This window comes from Panthera uncia, chromosome X (assembly GCF_023721935.1).
Source record: "Panthera uncia isolate 11264 chromosome X, Puncia_PCG_1.0, whole genome shotgun sequence".
In the NCBI taxonomy this organism is placed as follows: domain Eukaryota; kingdom Metazoa; phylum Chordata; class Mammalia; order Carnivora; family Felidae; genus Panthera; species Panthera uncia.
The window spans coordinates 11,208,347-11,231,387 of NC_064817.1; the positions used below are offsets into that span (position 1 = coordinate 11,208,347).

A 23,041-nucleotide genomic window follows, 5' to 3' on the forward strand; every position below is an offset into this window, starting at 1 on the left:
GAGAGAGAGAGAATGAGCAGAGGAGGGGAGAAAGAGAGAGGGAGACACAGAATCCAAAGCAGGCTCCAGGCTCCGAGCTGTCAGCACAGAGCCCGATGTGGGGCTGGAACTCACAAACTGTGAGATCATGACCTGAGCCGAAGTCAGATGCTTAACCGACTGAGCCACCCAGGCGCCCCAATCAGTTTGCTTTCTTTACTCTACACGTCTTAGTGGTCTTTCCATCCACATACATATAGCTCACTTTGGTCTATTTAACCGCTCATAGGATTCTATTGTAGAATCACTCCATAATTTATTCACCTAAACCTATGTTGATACATACAGTATTTTCATGTTATAATTGGTGGTTTCAATGCACAGTCCTGTACACATAGCTCTGCGTATCTGTACTAGTGTTTCTGTAGCCAAATTCCCTAGAAGTGAGATGTCTAAGATAATGGTTAAGAACATTCAAAATTTAGACGTTTTCCAATGCTTTTCAGAGATGTACACTTCCACCAACCGTAATTTCCTTCATCCTCGCCAACACTGGGTGCTATTACTTTTTAGATTTTGGCTAAGCGACCAGCGAGTATATGTATAGAAATCCCTTCTAGTGGCAGTGTTAACTCACCCTGAGGGGTAATCGTTTCACAGTATATACACACGTCAGATCATCATGTTGCATACCTTAAAGTTACGTATGCCGACAACATCTCAATAAGCTTAGCAAAAAAGAAACTAAAAACAAAGGAAGTCTCCTCTAACTGTCTTTTCTCGACTAGTGCCACTTATGGGCAGTGACTGGATGTACTTCCATCAGTGAGTAAAAATAAGCTGTGGGCTCAGCGTCAAATGTGTGCAAGTCTGACTAGATCACATGCGTGTAGGTGACCTAGCCTTACTCCTGGCTTTGATTTTGGCTCTTGTATTTTTCCTTTGTCCCAGTTTCCTCGACTGTATATTTAACCTCTAACACCTAGAAAGTGCCCTTTGGAAAAGGTATTGTATGAACAGACATCTCCAAGTAGAACGATTTCACTCCAGAAGATGCACAAGAAACTCCACAGGGTATAGAAAGAAAACATTAAAATGTTTCTTTAGATATTTCTAAGAATCTCATTCTCTTAAGTTTTCTATCGTGAGTGTATTTTGTGAATCACATCATGTGTCAACACAGCAGCCGTTGTATGTACATATTTTGCAGGAGTGCGCTCATCTTTTTGCCGATTAAAGGTTTGGGACTTAAAACATTCGGAGACCACACACACATATAAAAAGTAAATAAATATGTAGAAAAAGGAAGGAGAGGAAAAGGACATCCGTGACAGCTCCCAGGACTTGGAAAATATCACACGTTTAAGCAAGAAACATTATTTTGAATGAGTTCTTTCAAAACACTATAAATACTGTGATTACTTTAACCCAGCTTTATCATTGCTTGATGTAAGCCATTAAAATGACTTGACCATTTAATGCAACTTAGTAATAGGTTCCATTTTTAAAAATCAAGTGGTTTGCTTTTTATTTTGTGCCCTTCTGTACTGTTCGGAGTTTGTAAACCAAATACATGTGCCACGTGTACAGGTATTTAAATATAGGACTATAAAAAGCAGAGTAAAAATGGGAAATTTTTTTAAATGGAAGATCCCATCAAGGAACCAACTCTATGGGATTTTTAAAAATTACCTAAAGTTGTTTTACTCTTTTAATTTTTGCTTTTACATTGAGCTACTTAGTCAAGTCAAGCAAATCAATCCAACGCAGGATGAATACGGTCAGAATGGATCCTCCCTCTCCATCATGACATCCTGAACTCTGTGCTTTTCCAGCTACTCTGGAGAGAGCACAAGCAGAGGTGTGAACTGGTGTGAACTGGTGTGATGTGATGTGATGTGATGTGATGATACGGTGCTGATTCCATTGCAGGCATGATCACACGACTCCGCCACCCTGTGTCGACCAAGGCCAACAAGGTTCCCGTCTCCGTGTCCTTGGGAAGTGGTATGGACACACACTTGAGCTCTTAAACTCCATTTCCTACCATTTCTGGTTAAAAAAGTGTATATGTATTTACTAAAAAGAAAAGAAGGAAGGCCAGAAGGAGGTCTGTGTTCAGGTTGTGCCAGGGAGGGCTTCAGTTCTAATATGTTTGACCATTTTCCAGAAAAAAACCAAAAACAAAAACCCCACAACTTTTCTGTACTCTGAAACTAACTCTGTAATCTCCTCAGCCTTACCAAAAAGACTGTCAAAGTTGTCCTGTTATTAGACCCAATCACCAGCCTCTAGAACCCCATCGCCTGTCCTTTCTTCTTCCGGGATTCTGGGCCCGTTCGGGGGAGCCAGTGTTCAACCTTGTGTATTTAAGGATAAGGACATCCACCCACATCACAGTTTAGTTTGCCGTATAAGAGAATGTAATGATATTTTTTACCAAGCTAAGAGCATCGAGCACGTTTTGACACTGGGTGTTTCCAAGATGCCTCCAGTTGGCAAAGTGTTCTAAGCCTTTTTGTCAATAACTGTAGCTGCTTCATGAACAGTATTGTCCTGGTGGCATTATCGTGTGGTCTCATAGGTCATAAGACCACACCTCTAAGGGTTTGTTTTTTTTTAAGTGATCAACTTAAAAAGTCTTACTGTTCTATGTTGCCAATGTGAAACTCGTTGGAGAAGAAACCACTTGGGAAGCTGTCAGCCCCAAAGCCTTCTACTTTCATCCTAAAGAGTGTCTGTCTTGCCTTACTAGGAATATGGGAACTGAAAAGAGAAGAGATTGCCCTCCTGAAGGAACTAGGAAGTGGTCAGTTTGGAGTGGTCCACCTGGGCAAATGGAAGGGACAGTATGACGTTGCCATTAAGATGATCAAGGAGGGCTCCATGTCAGAAGATGAATTCTTCCAGGAGGCCCAGACCATGATGTAAGTTTCTTCTGAGGAATGGCAGTTTGGCCCTTACCATGGGAGGACATTCATGCTAACAGGTCTGTCCCTAACATTTGCAAGGCCTCGAGCAAGACTCCACACATCATAGGTATATTTAGAAGTTATAAATCAAGCTGACGGACCTTTAAATGAAATCGGTTCTACGCTCCTCTGACAAGTATACCTTCATAACAATCTGAGAGGCCATATTCAAGTTTAGAATTCTCAAGACTCTTTAGAGAAACTAGCCTCTGGCCCATACCACTGCTCCCAACTCTACCCCTCTCCTTTCTCCTCCCACCCCCAGCTCTGTCCTGCACTGTACTCAGTACTTAGGTGTAGACATAGCATTCAGTACATCCGGGCTCCCTCTGTGTCTCCCACAAACAACTATCCATCAGCGAATGATCTTGGTTAGGGGTAAGGCACACCAATAGCGTGGTTCACTCTTAGCATGACTGGCCCAGGAAGAGTCTACACAGGTCCTGGAAGAGGCCTCAGGACTACGTGGATGGGGGATTCCAGAGTCTTGGTACCCCAAGGGTGATCAAGAAAAAGGGAAGCATGGGTTCTGAGCTTCCTTGTCCTTTGGGGAGGTGCATGGTGGGATGAGGAACAGAGTGGGGCCCTGTAAAGCACAAGCCCAAGGGTAGGAGCCTCTAGTGGCCAGGGCTAAAGCAATACTGAAAACTAATGCCCTACGGGCAATATCCTTTTCCTTTCTGGTACCTTCAGTACAGTTTGACAAAACTGCTTTCTCGCCCTACTTCTTTCCTCATCTGGTAAATGAAGATACCTTCCTAATGGGCCTTGGCTCCCAAAACAGCCCACAATGCAGATGTGGGTTTTTTTTTTTCTTTCTAAGCTCGCTTTCTCTCTGTCTCTCTCTCCCTCCCTTCCTCCCTTCTCTCTCTCTCATCAATGTAAATACAAAGAATTATTTTAATGATTCTACCTCTTCTTGTAAACATGGCGAACCAGACTTTGAAAAGGAACCAACCATCCGGGTTTGCCCGAGACTTTCCTCCTTTAGCCCTGAAAGCCCTGTGATCCAGGAAACCCCTCAGTCCCAGGCAAAGTGGGACAGCTGGTCATCCTGCCTTTAGGGAACGGATCAACACAAACAATATCACAGCAGGATTTTGGTCAAAGATAGCCAAAATCACAAATCCTGGCCTGCTGCAGAGTAATGACACTTTTAAATTTTTTTACTTCAACACTTGCATGGTATTTACAGGCATTTCCTTGAGCACTTTATAAATCTTAATGTATTCAATCCTCGTAAGAAGCCTAGGACGGATGTACCGTTGTTGTCTTTGTTTTCTAGGAAACTGACGCACAGAAATGTTAAATAATGGGCTCAAGGTCACCAAGCTGGTCAAAGTGGCAAAGCAGAGATGCAAACCCAGGCAGACATTCCAGAGTCCATTTCCTTAGTCATTCTTTCATGAAGACCAAAGGCACCAGGAGAGTCAGAACAACCACTTTGACCACAAATGCAGGATGGTTTGGAAGCAGAGATAGTATGTGCACACAAGCCTCTGCCCAGGGCTGGCTTCACGGGCATGCGGCCTGCACGGCCTGGGGTGGGGGGGCCCACTTAGAAGGGCTCTGCACTTGGCTTCCTGCTGTGAGGTCACCATCTTGAAATTCTTAATCATTCTTAAGTAAGGGTCCCCGCATTTTCGTTTTGTACTGGTCCCTACAAATTATGTAGCCTATCCTGCTTTTGGCAGTTATACCCTTAAAACTGGGGAGGAGGCCCTCAGTGTCCTCCTTTTGTAGCAAAGAAAAATCTAGCAGAAACTCCCCTAGGCTCGTGGTGTAAACCCTGTGTCATGGTATCCATTTAAACACATTTTTTTTTTGCAATTAGACGGCTGGTCATCACACAGAATCATAAAAAGCCATCGACCAATCACCTGGTCATAAAGAAAGAAATCAAACTGTATCCTAAAGGGAAAATGTTATATCCCAGATGTGATGGTCAAATTGAGGCCTGTCATGTGGGCAGTATCAGTTGACATGGTGTTCCCACCACGTGCCCCATGGTCAGTGACTGAATTTGCTCCAGGAACAGCTTTTATTGGGCGATGGACTTGTGTCCCACCACTAGCCTTCTGTTTGAAGGAAGCAACACCGGGTTCCATGCCATTGTCTAAAATAGCTGAAAGAGGCATATCCAAGCTCATGACCTTGAATAACCTCCAAAGGCATGTCCCTATAGTTATGCTAAGAAGGAAGAAAATAGGGGCGCCTTGGTGGCTCAGTCGGTTAGGCGTCTGACTTTGGCTTAGGTCATGACCTCACAGTTCATGGGTTCGGGCCCCGCGTCGGGCTCTGTGCTGACAGCTCAGAGCCTGGAGCCTGCTTCGGATTCTGTGTCTCCCTGTCTCTCTGTCCCTCCCCCCGCTCACTCTCTGTCTCTCAAAAATAAATAAACATTAAAAAAGAAGGAAGAAAATAACTACTTAATAAATGCTTATTTACTTAAAAATTCTAAAATCGACATTAGATTTAGTTTGCGCATGTGAACATTAAGGAATCAGCCTGCAAACTGATCAATTACATGGACAAGGGGATGAACACCGTAACAGCAGGTTATCCATCTGTCATGACCTGCCAGAAGGGCTATGTCATGTAGTTACTATTTTCTAAATTGACTATTGAAAGATAATGTAATGACAATATAAAATGGATTTTTTTGAAAAAGAAAGAAAAAATCATGCCTAATCGCACTTCCCTAACATGGCAACTATTTTCCTTTCTCCTACACCCTTCATGTTCTGCTATAATTTTTTTTTAGAATGAAAGGTTTGGACTTCAAAACTTAGAAAGTTAGATGCTTTGAACTGGAAGCGATGGCCGTTACAGTGTGGAGCTTTCTCCAAATCAGCCATGGAAGTCTCCAGATGCCAGGAGACCAAATGGGATATCTGGCACAGCAGGCCATTGCTTCCCTGATTCTCTGTAAGAAAGGCGAGCACAGCTCCCACAACCGCTAAATTGCTGTTGGGGTTGTCAAGATCCAACAGGAGGCGGCTTTTTTCCTTGCTTTCAAAGGCTAATGCTCCCAGAACAAAATCCAAAACGTTTCCCTCTCTTTCTCTGTTCAAGTAGAAGGGGAGACATTAAAACAAGCAAAAACCTGAGAGGGATTCTTTTTCAGGACATCTGCAACATGGAGTGTGGAAATTCAGTACTGAACTTTTGAAAATCTGTTGTTTCCAGGAAACTCAGCCACCCCAAGCTGGTGAAATTCTACGGAGTGTGTTCAAAGCGATACCCTATATACATAGTGACTGAATATATAACTAATGGCTGCCTGCTTAATTACCTGAAGAGTCACGGAAAAGGACTTGAAACCTCTCAGCTCTTAGAAATGTGCTATGATGTGTGCGAAGGCATGGCCTTCTTGGAGAGCCACCAGTTCATACACAGGGACTTGGTAAGCAGAGCCACTGGACGCTCAGAGAAAGAAAGCGATCCACGGTCCCCGCCTCCAGCGATGGGGCCGTTGGGAAGGGTGACAAGGGTGACACACGTTCACTTGGCTCACCTGTGACTTGCTCAAGCACATGACGCTTTTGTAATAAAAGCCACAATTTCTAAATAAAATATTTGCAGTACAGAAAGACTAAAAGAAGCCATCAGGATTTATGTAGCTGTGTGGTGGTGTGGAGGAAGATGGATACAAAGGAAAGAGTTTGGTCAATTTCGTGTTTCTCCGAACCAATTAAATCCAAGTTGACCTTTACTCCCGGGAGGGCTCAGGGCCAAAGCAGTCAATTAAGACCATAACTGAGAAATACAAAACCAGAAGGAAGTGAAATCTGTGTGTGTCTTCGGGTCAGGGTGGGTTGGGGGACGTTTTGCTTGGTAGGCACTGGTATTTATCTTTAGAGCTCCGCTTGCTCTGAACAGCAAACCCGCCACGCACACTAGGCCGGTACAGCATCTACGCCTTCAAAGCGCCTGTTGATGCATGGTACCCCTGTGGTGGAGAAGGAACCCCTAGAAATAACTTTTCCCTTCTCGCGGACGAGCTGCGGTTCTGTGTTTGACGTGCGATACCTTTCATGCCGTTTGAAAAGGATGGCTGCTTGCGTGAAAATACTTAGGGGCGCACATTTTCATTGTGAAAAATGGCCAAGGACACAAAGACAGCGTCTCAACATTTGGGGTTTTGATAGGCAATCTTAGATTGGGTGAGAACTCTGCCAAAGAGAAGGAAAGTGTTGGATCCTGATGTCGGGAGATTCTTGGCCACTTTAACTGTTTGGTAATTTTGTGTTTTCTCCAAAGGCGGCTCGGAACTGCTTGGTTGACAGTGATCTCTCCGTGAAAGTGTCTGACTTTGGGATGACGAGGTAAGCCAGTTCCAAAGGGGCAAGCAATGAAAGAGGGTCTCCATTCACACCTAAATGCCATCAGAATTGAAGGCATTGTGGTGAAATGGAACGTGCTCTGAATTGGGGGGTTAGAAACCTGGATCTCTTCCCCATACTGCCTCTGACCACCTATGAAACACGTCTCACCTCATTTCTTCACTAGGAAGATATAGTTGTTCTTCAGAAATTACCCAAAGTCCCTTTTCATTCTTTCAAAACTCTGATAAATATTTTTTAAATTCTAAAAAAATTCCATGAAAGGTCCTAAATATTCTAATATAACATGGTATAGCCAGATTATTGGGATGTATATACATGTATACATGTATACATGTATATATTATGTATATATTATATTTTTTAGCTCAATCAAAGCTCCTTTAGGCCTTTCTGATTTTCTCTTAATATTCATTCAAATTGGCATAGCATAGGGGCGCCTGGGTGGCTCAGTCGGTTAAGCATCCACCTTCAGCTCAGGTCATGATCTCAAGGTTCATGAGTTCAAGGCCCACATCGGGCTCTGTGCCGACAGCTCGGAGCCTAGAGCCTGCTTCAGATTCTGTGTCTCCCTGTCTCTCTGCCCCTCCTCTGCTCACACTCTATCTCCCTCTCAAAAATAAATAAACATTTAAAAAATTTTAAAAAACACAAACAGGCATAGCATTATAACACCAGGAAAATTTTTGTTGGCGTGTCATTAAATTTTCTGTATTACCAAGTAAGGCACGAAAGTAGACTCTGAGATTCTCTTGGTTGGCATTCTATCACCGCTTTATGATTCAGATAAATTACTTTTTTTTCTTCAAGTTTCTATTTAAATTCTAGTTAACATATGTGGTAAAATTGGTTTCAGGTGTAGAATTTGGTGATTCATCACTTACATACAAAACCCGTGCTCATCACAAGTGCCCTCCTTAATCCCCATCACCCATTTAGCCCATGCCCCCACCCACCTCCCCCCCAAAAACCCTGTTTGTTTTCTGTAGTTAGGAGTCTCTTATGGTTTGCTTCCCTCTTTTTTTTTCCTTCCCATATGTTCATCTATTTGTTTTTTAAATTCCACATATGAGTGAAATCATATGGTGCTTGTCTTTGTCTGACTGACTTACTTCGCTTAACATGATACCCTCTAGTTCCATCCCTGTCGTGGCAAGTGGCAAGATTTCATTCTTTTTCACGGCCGTGTAACATTCCATTGTGTATATATACCACATCCTCTGTATCCATTCATCAATTGATGGCCATTTGGGCTCTTTCCACAGTTTGGCTATTGTTGACAGTGTTGCTAGAAACATCAGGGTGCCTGAGCCCCTTCGAATCATCATTTTTGTATCCTTTGGGTAAATACCTAGCAGTGCAATCACTGACTGGGTCATAGGGTAGTTCTATTTTTTTTTAACTTCTCGAGGAACATCCATACTGTTTTCCACCGTGGCTACACCAGTTTGCATTCCTACCAAAGGTGCAAGAGGGTTTCCCTTTCTCTGCATCTTTGCCAATACCCATTGTTTCCTGTGTTAATTTTACCCTTTCTGACTGGTGTGAGGTGATATCTCGTTGTAGTTTTGATTTGTATTTCCCTGACGATAAGTGATGTTGGGCATCTTTTCATGTGTCTGTTAGCCATCTGGATATCTTCTTTGGAAAATGTCTACTCGTGTCTTCTGCCCATTTTTTAAAACTGGATTATTATTAGTTTTTGATGTCAAGTTTGATAAGTTCTTTATAGATTTTGGATTCTAACCCTTTATCTGATATGTCATTTGCAAATATCTTCTCCCATTCCATAGGTTGCCTTTCCATTTTGTTGTTTCCTTCCCTGTGCAGAAGTTTTTTATGTTGAGGAAGTGCCATGAGTTCATTTTGGAATTAATTATCTTATGATAGCAGTTTAAAAGAGTCTTCCATTTTCTTTATTCTGAATCTTCAGACTATGTGAGCCTCAGAGCCAGTTTCATGGGTTTACATAGGAAACGAGTATGTACATGTTGGCCTTTCCATTCAGCAAGCGTTTATTGAGTGCCTGCTAAATGCCAAGGCCTTGTAGGAGATACTGACATAAATGGGATAGTACCTGCCCTCAAAATGGTCATCTTAGTCCTGAGAGCAAGTAGATTTCAAAACTGAGACAAAATACAGCTATAAAGTTGTGTCAATTCAACATAAACTCACATAATTCTGAGGAGGAATACAATTTCAAGGAGGTCTGCAGAGTTCACCAAGGCTAGCTTTATATTTAGCAAAACATAGCCCTAAAACACCATAGGACCATCTGAGTTTTGTTTTAAAGTTGTTTTTTTTTTTTTTAAGTCATCTCTACCCATAATGTGAGGCTCAAACTCACGAACCCAAGATCAAGAGTCACATGCTCTACCAACTGAGCCAGCCAGGCGCCCCAGGAGGATCTGCTTTTAAGTCTTCTCCACAATTCAATATTAGGAAGTGCTCCTTTTCTGGGACCCTCAACATTGTCAAGGTGTCCCTTGGGCTGTGTACTCCTTACCAACACTCCAACCACCCACACGCTGAGTCTCCTACACCGATACCCCAAATGTGTAGCTCTCTGAGCTCGCAGCCTCATAGGGCGGGGAGAAGCTCCCAGGACAGGGGGACTGATCCCCACCTTGTTCTCAAGGCGGGAGTATTGGCCGTTATGGCAGCATCCGGGGAATATACCGTCAAGTTCTTTCTAGCTCAGAAGCCTGTGCCTTACCTTGGTCCTGATGATCCAAAGGAAGGTCTAAGCCACAGGTGGAACCCAGTGCCAGCAGTTTCTGGATGTCTTGTGGTGTCTAGAGAAGCTGAGGGGGCCTGAGGAAAGAAGTATGGAAGGTGTTTTGTGTAATCCTATGAAAGTGTTATTTGTTACTACTATTAATATCTCTATTCTATTCTACTAATATACTCATATGTTAAATATATCACTAACATGATATAAACATTAACATCATTAATATTTCCAAGAATGATTTTCAAAACCAGCTTTTCCTGACATTTTAAATTACAATACACAACTCTAACACACCTTGGATGTGTACAGTTTTCCCGTAAAGTATATCCAAAATTTCAGCTTCCATAATTTTTCTTTTCCTTTTTTGTTAAGAGTCATTATTCATTTGCTTTTTTCTAGGCAAACATAGAGGGCTCCCCTCTGTTATACAAATAATATATGCTTATTGTAAGAAATAGGGCAACAGTGGCAAAAGGGAGAAGTAGAATCTGTCCCCCACCCCTTCACCTCATTTTCAGCACTAGGAGTAACTACGGCCAACACGTTTGATAGATGCCCTTCCATAACTAATCCTACGTATACCCAGTCACGTGCATAAATATGTGCATTTATTGTTTGTTCCCACAACAGTGCTGAAATAGATGAAGGGGATTAAGAGTATGCTTATCTGGAGGAGCCCTGAGTAATACATGGAATTGTTAAATCACTATATTGTACACCTCAAACTAATGTAACACTGCATGTTAACTACAGTGGAATTAAAAGTTTTTTAACGGAGTTACATTATATATACCTGCTTTTGCACGGCCCCATTTTCCATGGGCATTTTTCACTTTTTTAATTTTTTGGTAACTATAGAACTATCTCGTGTTTTTTGTTTTGTTTTTTTCATATAGTGTATTGTCAAATTGGCTTACATACAACACCCAGTGCTCATCCCAATATCTTGTTGTTTAAATGGCTGTATACTGTCTTACTGAATTAATGTATCATACCATATTTTTAAAGTTTATTTATTTATTTTGTGTGTGTGTGTGTGTGTGTGAGAGAGAGAGAGAGAGAGAGAGAGAGAGAGAGAGAGAGAGAGAATGAGTGGGGGAGGGGTACAGAGAGAGGGATAGAGAGGGAATCCCAAGTAGGCTTCATGCTTCAGTGCAGATACAGGGCTCAAACTCACGATCTGTGAGATCATGACCTGACCTGAAATCAAGAGTCAGATGCTTAACCAACTAAGCCCCCCAGGCGACCCTGGACCATATGATATTTAATTGCTTTTCGACATGTGGACGTTGAGGATGCTTCTATTTTTATCACTATTATATAGCGCATACCCTTGAATATATATTTTTATGGTCTCGATATCTCCATAGAATATTATCATCCGTCATTGTTTATCACAGGAGATTAGAAGCAACTTACAAGGCTAAACCATACAACGTTAATCCATAAGAGGCAATACTATTCAGTCATCAAACACGATGCCCCAGAAGAAAATGTGACCACGTGGGGAAAATATTCTTGATATGCCGTTGAAGAAAAAAGCAAACCTCAGTACGACAGAAAGCCAATTTTGTTCAAATTATATATAGAACAAAAGATTGGAAAATATAAGCAAAAATGTATCTTGAATGGTAGATTTACAATATCTTCGGGGTGAGATTCTGAGTAATTTAACGTTTACGTTTTTGTGTTTTTCTATACTGACCAAATGTTTTGCATGCCGATGTTGGTATCTGCAAAGTTAGATATAATTTTTTAAAGCTTCCAAGTCATAAGCAGCCTTTAGCTACGCTACACATTGGAAGGAAGCAAAAGAACTAGAGAACCGAGGCATTCCGCTGAGACTGTTGGGGGCTCTGTGACCTTAATCAGCCTGTACTGTCCCAGAGGCCATGGTGGCCAACAGGGGTCTGCTCATTTTGCACAGCCCAGCGACTTAAGGTCTGTGTTGATCCCCGCCCCCCACAGGTATGTTCTGGACGACCAGTACGTCAGTTCCGTAGGAACAAAATTTCCGGTCAAGTGGTCAGCCCCAGAGGTGTTCCACTACTTCAAGTACAGCAGCAAGTCAGACGTGTGGGCCTTCGGTAAGAATGTGGCCACACAGGCCCCAGCCCCATTTCGTAAACTGGCTTCCACAACAGGAAACCGCAAGCGCAGCAACATCCATTTTTAGCAAAAAGCCCCAGCACTTGCGAAATTACCTGTACGGCCTGAGATAAGCAAGAGATCGAAGGTGATCGAGACCTTTCTCCTTGGGCCGGGGTCAGGATGTCTGCCCCGTATCGTAGAAAAATCTCCATCCCGCTAGCACCTTTGTATCAAATCATAGGAGATAAAAGCTCTTCCACTGAAGATTTCTAACAGTTCTTAAAGAGGAGCCATTGAAAACTAAAACCAGGTTTGCATGGAGTCCAAAACGTGGAAGGGCTTGAAATGTAGCCATTGACTTTCCGCGTGAAAGCGGCCACGCCGGCCGTTCCCTTCTGCATCCGCCTACTCTTTGGGCATGCGCGGGGGCAAACGCCAAACATGACTCGGTGCTTTCTTTGGCCTTTGCTAATTTCAACTAGGGTCCTCGTCAAAATTCATCCTTAGATCGAGGGTCAGCAAACCACGGCCCAGGACCAAATCTGGCGGCCTGTTTCCGTAGATGGACTTTCACCGGAGCAAGCCACGCCCATCCGTTCCCGCATTGTCTCTGGGTTCGTACTTGCTCTGTGACCCTTGACAGAAAAGATTTGCTGACCCTTATTTTAGTAAAAGATCTATACTGAAATTTAGTAAAGGTAATTAGAAAACTGAAACAGTTCTTAAGTTGTGATTTGGTAGATTTTCTGGTATCTTTCCGCCTTGTTGGGAGTGTCAGGCCCGTTTATGGGTGTAGTAAATGCAACTGAGCCCTGTTTCATGTCTGGCTCAGTCCATAGGCATAATCTGACTTTTTATATGACATCCAAAAGACTGCATGAATAACAGAAAATTTCGTTAGCCGTTTATTTTTCCATGTGCCACAAATTTTTAAAATAACTATTACTTTTGTAAAAGTAGTATCGTTCACTTAAAAAAAGTAATCCAATGTACACAGAAAAAAGAAAAACCACAAAGATAGTGTTTTGGTGAATACTTGATATCCTTTGGGGCTGACTACCTTGTAAAAATTAGTTTCAATCTCTTTGTGTCAATATGCCTTATGAAAGATGCTTTTAAAAATCAGTATCCCTACTCAGTAATTACAGCTGATGATTCACCCTGGGCAATACAAGTTGGCTCCAGATATTTTCTGGCTGTTTCCCAAAACTAAATCCCTTCTTAAGTAATTTGCCCCCAGTGAGGATATTCAAAATGAACCAGGGCCTCTGAAAGCAATTCCCAAAGAAGGGGTCCCACAGATATTTGAAGCAACGGTATAAGTGACTAGCCTCCCAAAGACAGAACTGTCAAGAGCAGTACACCTTTGGATGGTTGTGTTAGAAGGTTAGTTAAAAAAAATAACAGCCACGGCAACTTGTGACATCGCCTTATTGTAAACATTCTACATAAAATCCATAGCCCTAAAAGTGAAAGAAACTTTGAAGTTAGTACTGTGGTTACGGTTCTAGAATAATTTTCTTCCTTCTTCTGTATTTCGGGCTTGCCAAGGTTTTGAAGCTGGCTGGCTGCTGAAATTCTCTGGTTTGATCGGGGCAACAGCACCCTGGCCACCATTCAGGGAGCATTTAAAGCATCCTGGTGCACTCTATGTGCTCTGCATTTACTTATTTAAAAAAAATTTTTTTTTGAATGTTTTTGTTTATTTTTGAGACAGAGAGAGACAGAGCTTGAGCGGGGGAGGGTCAGAGAGAGAGGGAGACACAGAATATGAAGCAGGCTCCAGGCTCCGAGCTGTCAGCACAGAGCCCGAAGCGGGGCTTGAACTCAGATCATGACCTGAGCCGAAGTCAGACGCCCAACCAACTGAGCCACCCAGGCGCCCCTGTGCTCTGCATTTTTTATCCTATGTCATGCTTACAGCAACTCTGTGATGTACAAATACCCACATATTATAGACAGGGAACCTGATCTGAGAATGGTTAAGAAACTTGCCTGGCCTATAAACGGCAGAATTGAGCCCCACAGGCCACATCTAACGGACCCAAACGCCACCCTCAACCACCATGACCAGAACCCGGTGTTTTAATCTGGGGTCTGCAATGCCCTTGGATGGGCTTCAGTACAATGTGGACACCCAGAAACTGAACACAAGAATGCTGTGCGCTCACCTTCCCAAGAGAGAACCAATGGTTTTTATCAGATTCTTAAAAGGACACCTGACCCCCAAAATCTTAGGAACCATCAAGGCAAAAAGGAGGAATTTTATCCCTGAGTTTACCTGCGAATTTCCACGGGAAGGTAATTTGCGCAATGAAACCGTCGCACACAACTTGGCCAAGGCAGAGAGAGAGGGTGGGGACTTCGATCGCTCCTTCTGGTTGGAGCGGGCAGGGAGAGGGGTGTTGTCACGGCGAGGAGGGGACAAGGAGGCCCCAGCCGCCTCCCTGAAGCGGTCCCAGAATCCTGGCCCGAGTAACTCCCGCTGCAGCTGCCCTTGCCATTGACCGGTTTACCGGCAAGAACAGGCGCCTGGGTGTCAGGGAACCCGGAGAAGGCACCTTGGGCTCCAGAAGTGATGGCACAGTCCCACCCTCCATACCCTGTCCCGTTTCCCAGGGATCCCTCGCTCTGACCTGTGGCCCTCCTGACCCGGTGTGTGAGGCCCGTTTGGCAAACTGTACCTTCTGACATCGGCCCTCTTTCCTTTTTGTCCACTGGTCGCCCTTCGTGCGATGCAGGGATCCTGATGTGGGAAGTGTTCAGCCTGGGGAAGCAGCCCTACGACTTGTATGACAACTCCCAGGTGGTTGTGAAGGTCTCCCAGGGCCACAGACTCTACCGTCCCCAACTGGCGTCGGACACCATCTACCAGATCATGTACAGCTGCTGGCACGAGGCAAGTGCACCACGTGGGGGAGGAGGAAGGCGTGTCAGGTGCACCCCGAGCAGCGGCCTGGGACACCAACCGGGCAAGGCATTTTTGAGGGAGAACACCTGCCGCAGAGCAGGTGCAATGGCCCCGGGGCCCTTTCCACAAGTGTTTGTAATTTAAAACGAGCAACGTAGCAATGCAGGTGCCAACAATTTAACAACTTCTATCCAGCACTGTTCGTAAATATTAACTCATTTATTAATCAGCCAACACGCTATGAAGTAAGCACTACCACGTCCAAAACTAAGGGAAGCGGAAACAGAGACCCAGAGAGGTTAAGTGACTTGCTCGAGGTCACCTAGCTAGTAAGAAGCAGGCCGGTTAGCGTCAGAGTCCCTGTTCTTAACCACAACACCATGAGGTCTCTCCTCACGGAGAGAGGCGGCCAGAAGGACATGGCATGCTTGGCTACACCGTGTTGGAAGGGCTGGGAGTTAGTTGGAAGAATAGGTGGGAGTCAGATCCTGCAGACTGAACGACAGGGAGAGGAGTGTGAGTTTTGCTTTTTATAGGCAATGGAGAGCCAGGGAAGACTTTTGAGAGTGCATAATAATAGGGGACTTCTAAGAATGGTAATCTAAAAATAGTTTGTAGCCATTATCTGGAACTGCCTATTGGCAGAGGGAGCAAATGCTGCATTCGTGTATTCATGCATTCATTTATTCATCTATTCACTGGTAAAAGGCAGATTGGTATCATGGTCAAGCATGTGGACTCTGGAGTCGGAATGTCTGGTTGAATACTAGCTGTGTGACCTTGTATAAGCCTCCTACCATCTCTGTGCTTCACTATAAAATAGCACTTAACACCTAGGATTATTGTGTGGATTGAACGAGTTAATATTGTGAAGTCCTTAGAACAGTGTCTGTTCTGTTGTGTATTCACAGAACCCCTGTGCACCAAGCACTATACTTGGTGCTAGGAATAAATTGCACAGATTTCCTCATTTCTTGTGTTGGAGCCTAGAGTCCCACATGGGAAGAGTTGCTGTCAGTATCACGTACTAATATTTTCTCACTTAGCCTAACATTCTCTCCTGGGATGTGGGCGCTTCCTGATTTTCCACCCTATGGCACTTGCGATGAAGCTGTCCCACCCCTCAGCCCCAAGGTGGTGTTTTTGGTGTTGAGAGCCTCGGGCAGCATGAGAGGATCAGGTGGGGTCAGAACAGAGTTAGCAGACAGGGTTTTTGAATTGAAGCCCCGAACCTGTCTGGCCCTTCCCACTCTAGCTCCTGGGAATTGGCCACACCATCGGATGGACAGGGAGCCCTGAGAAGGACTGAAATGCCTTCTTCTCCCAGTTGGTCCGTGAAAGTGTAAATTGTGGCAGAGTCCGTGGAGAGGGGTTTGCACCCAGACACTTTCCAGTTGCACGTTCTACATATGGTGACCGCTTTGTGCATTTTGGTCCCCAACTTTTTATATGCTTTATTTCACAATTTTTAGAAGAAGGTTCACAATTTTCATTAGATTCCAATTTATCTTCTCCATATTTCTTTGCACAAAAATGAGAATGTACGTGTGTGTGTGTGTGTGTGTGTGTTTCCCTTTCTTTCTTACAAAAAAAGGAGCAAATTCCCTCCGCAGGTGTTACCCCTCTATCCATGTGTCTATTTCCCCACCATTTCACCAACACAGACCATTCTGGATCTGCCAATCTGATAGAGGAGAAATGGCATTTAGTGCAGCTTATAGATGTACATCTTTCATTACAAGGGAGGTACATTTTTAAGGGCATTGGTATATCTTTCTGAGAATTATGTCCTATCTTTTCCCTTTGTTCTGTTAAGCTTTTAGTTTCCCTCATCTTGATTTTAAAGACCCCTTTATAAATGAAAGAGATGAGTACTTCATTTGTGATAGTTGTAAATGTTTTCTCCCACTCTGTCACTTACCTTTTGATTTAATTTATGGTGGTTTTGTCATGCAAACTTTTTTTTCTTTAAATACAGTTAATTGTATCAGTATTTGCTTTTCTTGCTTCTGGAAACTGAGTTAAAGTTACATAGGTTTCCCCACACCCTGGTCATAATGGCATTCACTCAGATTTTCCTCTAGTATTTTGTGGTTTCATTTTTTTACATTTGGATCTCTGATCTAGTTGGTGTTTGTTACAGTGTATGGTATAAAGTATGGCTGCAAAGATCTTGTTTTCAAAATGACCACCTGCTTGCTGCACACCATTTATTACAGGACTGTGTCATCCCAGGGATAAGACCATCTAATCGTGTCCAAATATCCCCTAACATAGGAAATCTCTGTATGTATTTGGGGTTATTTGGGGACTTTCTCTTCTGTTCTCCGGTCTCTATTGATGTGCTACCACCGCATTGTTTTAATTATAGAGACTTTATAATACGTTTTACTCCTAGGTAGGCTAGCACGCTGTCGTTGCTGATCTTTTTAAATACCTTTCCTAGCTATTTTTGCATAGCTTTTAAATTTCGTTTAATTTTTTTAATTTTTTTAACTTTAATTCCAGTGTAGCTACCGCACACTAGCTACATTAGTTTCACGTGTTCTTTTTCCACACTTTAAAACTCTATGAACTAGAGAATGAATTTGTCCAGCTTGAAACACGCTTGTTCATATTTTGGAGGAGATGGTATTCAGTTTATATTTTTAACTAGGGAAATTTGACATCTCCGTGATACTGATTTGTCCTCCTCGAGAGCAAGCAACATTTTTCTATGTGCTCAGGTCTACATTTGTGTTTTTCAGCAGTGTTTAAAGTTTTCCTCATTTGGGGGGGTACACTTTTGTCTGTATTTTATTTTGGTGTTGTTGCTGTTATAAGTGGAGTGTTTCTTCCGTTGTGTCTTCTGACTGGTTCCTGTCTTTTTACGTGAAGGTGATTGATTTTCTATGTTAATTTTACATACTGCTCTCCTGAATTCCTTTCATTTGAGTTGGTTTGATGATTGATTCTCTTGGCTTTTCCAGGCATACAATTGTATCTTATGCAAATGAAGATATTTTTACTGTTTCTTTTTCAATTCTTAGGGCTCTAGATTTTGTCTTTAGGAGAAATGTCCATAGTGTTTCCACAATTAAAAAGTCACTAGCTTTACAGGGTGCCTGGGTGGCTTAGTCGATTAAGTGTCTGACTTCGGCTCAGGTCATGATCTCACATTTGTGAGTTCGAGCCCCGCATCGGGCTCTGAGCTGTCAGCACAGTCTGGAGCCTGTTTCAGATTCTGTGTCTCCCTCTCACTCTCTGCCCCTCCCCCGCTCACGTTCGGTCTCTTTCTCTCTCTCAAAAATAATAAAATAAACACTTAAAAAAGTCACTAGCTTTAGGACTGAGATATTCATATCTTATATATATTAATGTTTATTTACTTATTTTGAGAGAGACAGAGAGACAGACAGAATCCCAAGCAGGCCCCATGCTGTCCATGCAGGGCCAATGCCAGGCTCAATCTCACGAACTGTGAGATCATGACCTGAGCTGATATCAAGAGTCGGACACTTAACTGACTGAGCCACTTAGGCGCCCCTTATATATTTTATTTTTAATCATAACTTTTATAAACTAAGCCATTGGGGTTTTCTTTTATTTAGCTTCCAGAAAAGCGCCCCACATTTCAGCAACTCCTATCTTCCATTGAACCACTGCGGGAAAAAGACAAGCCTTGAAGAAGAAATCGGGAGATCTCATGAGAATGAATGTAAACGCTGGCCAACATCTTCATTCTTTTTAAGGAAAGTAGCAAGGCACAGACAATGGAATTTAGCTAGTTCTTCTTAATAGTCTTCTGCATGCTGTTTGTTATATTATGTAGAAATGAACAAGGTGAAAAAAAAAACCAAAAGATTTCCTTGAAATTTAGGTCAAATTAGTAATTTTGTGTATGCTGATCTTAATATTACACTTCCCAGACTATAGCCGAAGCACATTTTCTGATCGTGATATAGACAGTGCGGACCATGTGTAAAGATGGAACAGAATTGACAAATTCTTTGTTGGATATTTGTTCTTTTCCTTATATTGTCACTGTCATAATTAAATGTTACTAATGAGTACCAAAATGTGGACATTTGCCTTCATGTTTCAATGCTGTCAAACTTCAGCATGTCTGAGAATCAAATGAACGGTTTATTAAAACACAGATTCCTTAGGAACTACCGCAGGGATTCTGGTAGAGCAACTCTGAGGGCAGCCTAAGAATTTGTATTGTTAACAACCTTGCGGACGTTCCTGTGCAGTGGGGCATCATTAGGTGGTCCATAATTCAACCCAAGTGACCCAACCCTCCTCTGATTTCCAGATTAGATCACTGATTCCTTGTGTCATGTATATATGCCATGCAAATATAAAACTAAAATAATATATTCAAGAATACATTAAATGCATTTCCATGAAGAGCAAATTTTAAAAGGTGCTAAGGTAAATATGATGCCTTTTTCCTTAACCTTAATCCTTATCGATTTTGATTCCCTGTAACCATGGTCTTATTTCTAGAAGTAAATGTTGCCTTCTAATAATTTTAAATCCTTGGATTTGGGGCTCTGGGGCTTCTGGCTAGTTTGGTAACTGAAATGTCTATTTCAGTCTCCTATCTTGACACAAAGGAACAGAAATACTATTTCAGTTTCTCATGGCAATTGCCAAAAGGTACTTCTGCTTTAAAACTATTCTGGATGGGGGGAAGGGGGGGCGCCTGGTTGGCTCAGTCAGCTAAGCGTCCGACTCTTGATTTCGGCTCAGGTCATGATCTCATGGTTCGTGAGTTCAAGCCCTGTATCGGGCTCTTCACTGACAGCATGGAGCCTGCTTGGGATTCTGTCTACCTCTTTCTCTGCCCCCTCGCCCACTTGCTCTCTCTCTGTCTCTCAAAATAAATAAACAGATAAATAAATAAAACTATTCCTGGGACTCCCCTCCTTCAAGGCTTCCTGCTGAACCCATAGGTTTTCATCTCTCTTGAACTATGTCACTGTCTTTTCTGTAACGTCAAGGAGGGTTATGTGGAGGCACAATTACGATGAAAAGACACCCTAATTAAACCCTGCTACTACTCTCCAGATGTAGATTAACCATCTCCCTTAAGAGACACTCATATTCTTTCTCATCCCACTGACTCCATCACCTCCCAGCTCCTTCCAATGATCCCTCTTGGTTGTCTCTTCGCATGTAAATACTGCTTCCTGTATTTTCAGAAGAATCGACTTTTGATAGCCGCTTTCTATTATTTCACAGAGGTGCACAAATCTCAATTTATAATGAGATGGAACTTTAAAAATAACCACTAGGGCATTTATACATTCAGCGAACATTTCTTTAGCAGGTACCGAGTGACAGATTCTTTCCTGCTCAAGGGAAAAGAAGGAACAAGTAACACCATCCATGTTCCTCAACGGGCCCTCTTGAGGGCTGTTTTCCTTTCTTCTCCTTATGTTTATGTGTTTGGGTTTTTAAAAACAATCTTTTTTATAACAAAAGTAACATATGCTTATTGCAAAAATTCAAACAATACAGAACCATCTACCATGAAAAGAGCCAAAGCCTTGCTCAGAAGCCTGGCTCCAAAAACCAAGGGAAGCAAGATATGGAGATACCAGTAGAGGTTTATAAGAAAATAACCCCAGTGATGCTAGAAGGGGCCAAGTAGAGGAAGAATACTCATACCCCAGAAAACATACATCATCTTGAAAATGCTATTTAACCGTGTTTAGTGGTGATAGCTAGCATTTACTGTTGGTGTTTTAAACCAGGGGACTGCCTACATGCTCTTGGAAGTGAAGAAAAGGTCATCCCCCCTTGACTTGGCTCACTGACCCACCCTAACCGTTATCTCCATAGAATTTGTTAAATAAAAAGTTACTCTAACATTATGCCGGCCACCACAGGCAGTGAGGTGATGGGTAGAGTTTGGATATTTTAATCTCTTTTGAATCAGTCTTCAGGTATGTAGAGGATGGTGTGCTCAGAATGGGGCTGGGCTCTGAGATAAAGAAAAGGAATGGTAGGCTTGGTTCCTAACCTGATGGTGTAAACCATCTTAACATGCCTCTTTCTAGACCGATCTGATAGCTGGTTTGTACAATAAAGCAATTTAAGAAACTGGGACACATCCCGAGACATTTGAGAGGTCAAGGCTTCCCAGGGAGTCAGACAGCAACTTTGTCCATGGAAATGAAAAGCAGAAGCCCCAGCACATATGGACACGTCAGACTACAGGAGTGTGGATCTAGTAAGTATTTATTGATTGTCTGCTTTGTGCTCAGTACCACTCAGACACTGGGTGAATGTAAGATTGAAGACGTTGGGTACCCACTTCAGAGGGTGACATTCACCTGAGATGTCTAGTCACTCCACAAGAACGACAGAAGTGAGTTTCTATCAGGTGTGCTCTGGGGGGGGGGGGGCTCCTGGAGGCCCCTGGGGCTAGTTTTCTGTTGTCAGGGAGATGAGCAAGCCTCTTGGAAGTGAGAAGGCAACATGTGTAAACAGCCGGATTCTTCTCTTCTTTAGACATGGCAACCCGAAGAACACGTGGTCCAGTCCAATCATCACTGTGGGCAAATCACTACAGTACTTAGATTAAGTTAACGTGAAAAGAGCGTGTCAGCCTTTATACTTGAAATAAAGTAAGCAGTGTGTGCCGTTCTGGATCCCTGCCGCTCTGCCAGTTCGCGGACACTGTCCTGAAAAGCGATCCATCCAGATTCCATACAAGGCCCCAACACTTGCTTCCCCCTGTACAGCACCCCCCGTGCAGAAATTCCAGCCGTGCAACAGACATTCCCACATCCATTATCCCCAAACAGCCACCGAGGCCAAAGACCCCTTTTTTCTATTACTCTCAAATATAAACAGAAGTCAAATCCTGAGGCAGAAATAAATACTGAAAGCAAGTGAAGATGCCCTCTCTTCAGGCCTGTCTCCTTGGGACAACCTTTCCTGAACAGAGCCATGGTTTTGATATTTAATGACATCTTTATAATCTCATATTGTCAGTGCCGTAAAATTAACATTTACATACAATGAAATCACCTCAAGAGGAAATAGATTTTCCTAAAATGAAGTCTGAACATCATCAGCATGTTGGAATCCTGGATTATTTTCTCCTTTACTCAAGTCCACGGAGGCGTAAGGATTTTCTTCACTTCTTGCTTGATTGTTCCTGTTAAATAAAGTGTAGTCAGTCACCTTAGTATAGTGATGTTGGAATGACACCGCCTCCCTTGGACCCCACTGCACCCAGGCATCTTTGACACTTCAACATCGAATGGCTCATTGGTGAATCAGTCCCCTCCTGACGGGCTGTGAACACCTAGAGAGCATTAGATTCATTCCCTTTGCCCCACGATCGGTTGGCACGATGGCTGGCAGAGCGTGGGAGACCGCCGAGGGTTCGTGCTCTGGAGTCACAGAGAATGAGCCTCCGTACCTCAGTTTGCCTACTTAGAAAATGATGGCAAGCAGGCAAAGTCAACAAAGTAGGTCTAGCACAGTGCCCACAGTACCTGGCATACAGTCCTCAACAAATAGAAACCATTATTATTATTTTTACAAAGTGGTTGTTTAGCCAATTGCCCCATTTTAAATGGCTTCCCTACTAAATTATCAACTTCCAAATCGGAGGGCAGCTCTGTGGCCCAACAAACAGCTTTGGAAACTGGGTGTATATCCTAATGTGTTACTGACTAACCGTGTAGATTAGAATTACTTGGTCTCTCTGAATCCCAGTTTGATATGTACATGAAGATAATTAGATAATTACATATTTACGTCCTACATTTGCTGAGAATATTAATGCATGAAGAGTACTGAGCAGGGTAACCAGTCCTATTTTTCAGGATACCTTCTAGTAACACAGCACATGGCATGAAGGAGGGTCCCCAAATAATTGATTTAATGAATTAACTTTGGAATAGCATCTCACATGCAAAGAATGCTTCTCAAACCATAACGAGCATACAAATCACCTGGGGGGAGGTCTTACTAAAAATGCAGATTCTTCCCACAGCAGGTC

General features: G+C 42.9%; 2 protein-coding genes across 6 annotated transcripts in view; one reads left to right on the forward strand and one right to left on the reverse strand.

The window, feature by feature from the left end:
* The window catches only part of BMX (BMX non-receptor tyrosine kinase), a 52,904-nt gene extending 33,506 nt beyond the window's left edge, over positions 1–19,398 (forward strand). For 2 of the 3 annotated variants that reach the window (XM_049643483.1, XM_049643484.1), the window contains exons 13-19: positions 1,912–1,986; positions 2,735–2,906; positions 6,141–6,357; positions 7,215–7,279; positions 12,000–12,118; positions 14,864–15,021; positions 18,624–18,761. In XM_049643483.1, the coding sequence (XP_049499440.1) occupies positions 1,912–1,986; positions 2,735–2,906; positions 6,141–6,357; positions 7,215–7,279; positions 12,000–12,118; positions 14,864–15,021; positions 18,624–18,698 (881 nt within the window). In that variant the 3' untranslated portion in view covers positions 18,699–18,761. Of the gene's footprint in view, positions 1–1,911; positions 1,987–2,734; positions 2,907–6,140; positions 6,358–7,214; positions 7,280–11,999; positions 12,119–14,863; positions 15,022–18,623 lie in introns of all 3 variants that reach the window. The other variant, XM_049643485.1, reaches the window with a different exon arrangement.
* A 2,010-nt stretch (positions 19,399–21,408) lies between these two features.
* Positions 21,409–23,041, reverse strand: part of ACE2 (angiotensin converting enzyme 2) — a 40,835-nt gene continuing 39,202 nt past the window's right edge. The window contains exons 19-20 of one of the 3 annotated variants that reach the window (XM_049643488.1): positions 22,060–22,189; positions 21,409–21,578 (exon numbers count right to left, since the gene is read on the reverse strand). In XM_049643488.1, the coding sequence (XP_049499445.1) occupies positions 22,081–22,189 (109 nt within the window). In that variant the 3' untranslated portion in view covers positions 21,409–21,578; positions 22,060–22,080. Of the gene's footprint in view, positions 22,190–23,041 lie in introns of all 3 variants that reach the window. The other 2 variants (XM_049643489.1, XM_049643487.1) reach the window with 2 other exon arrangements.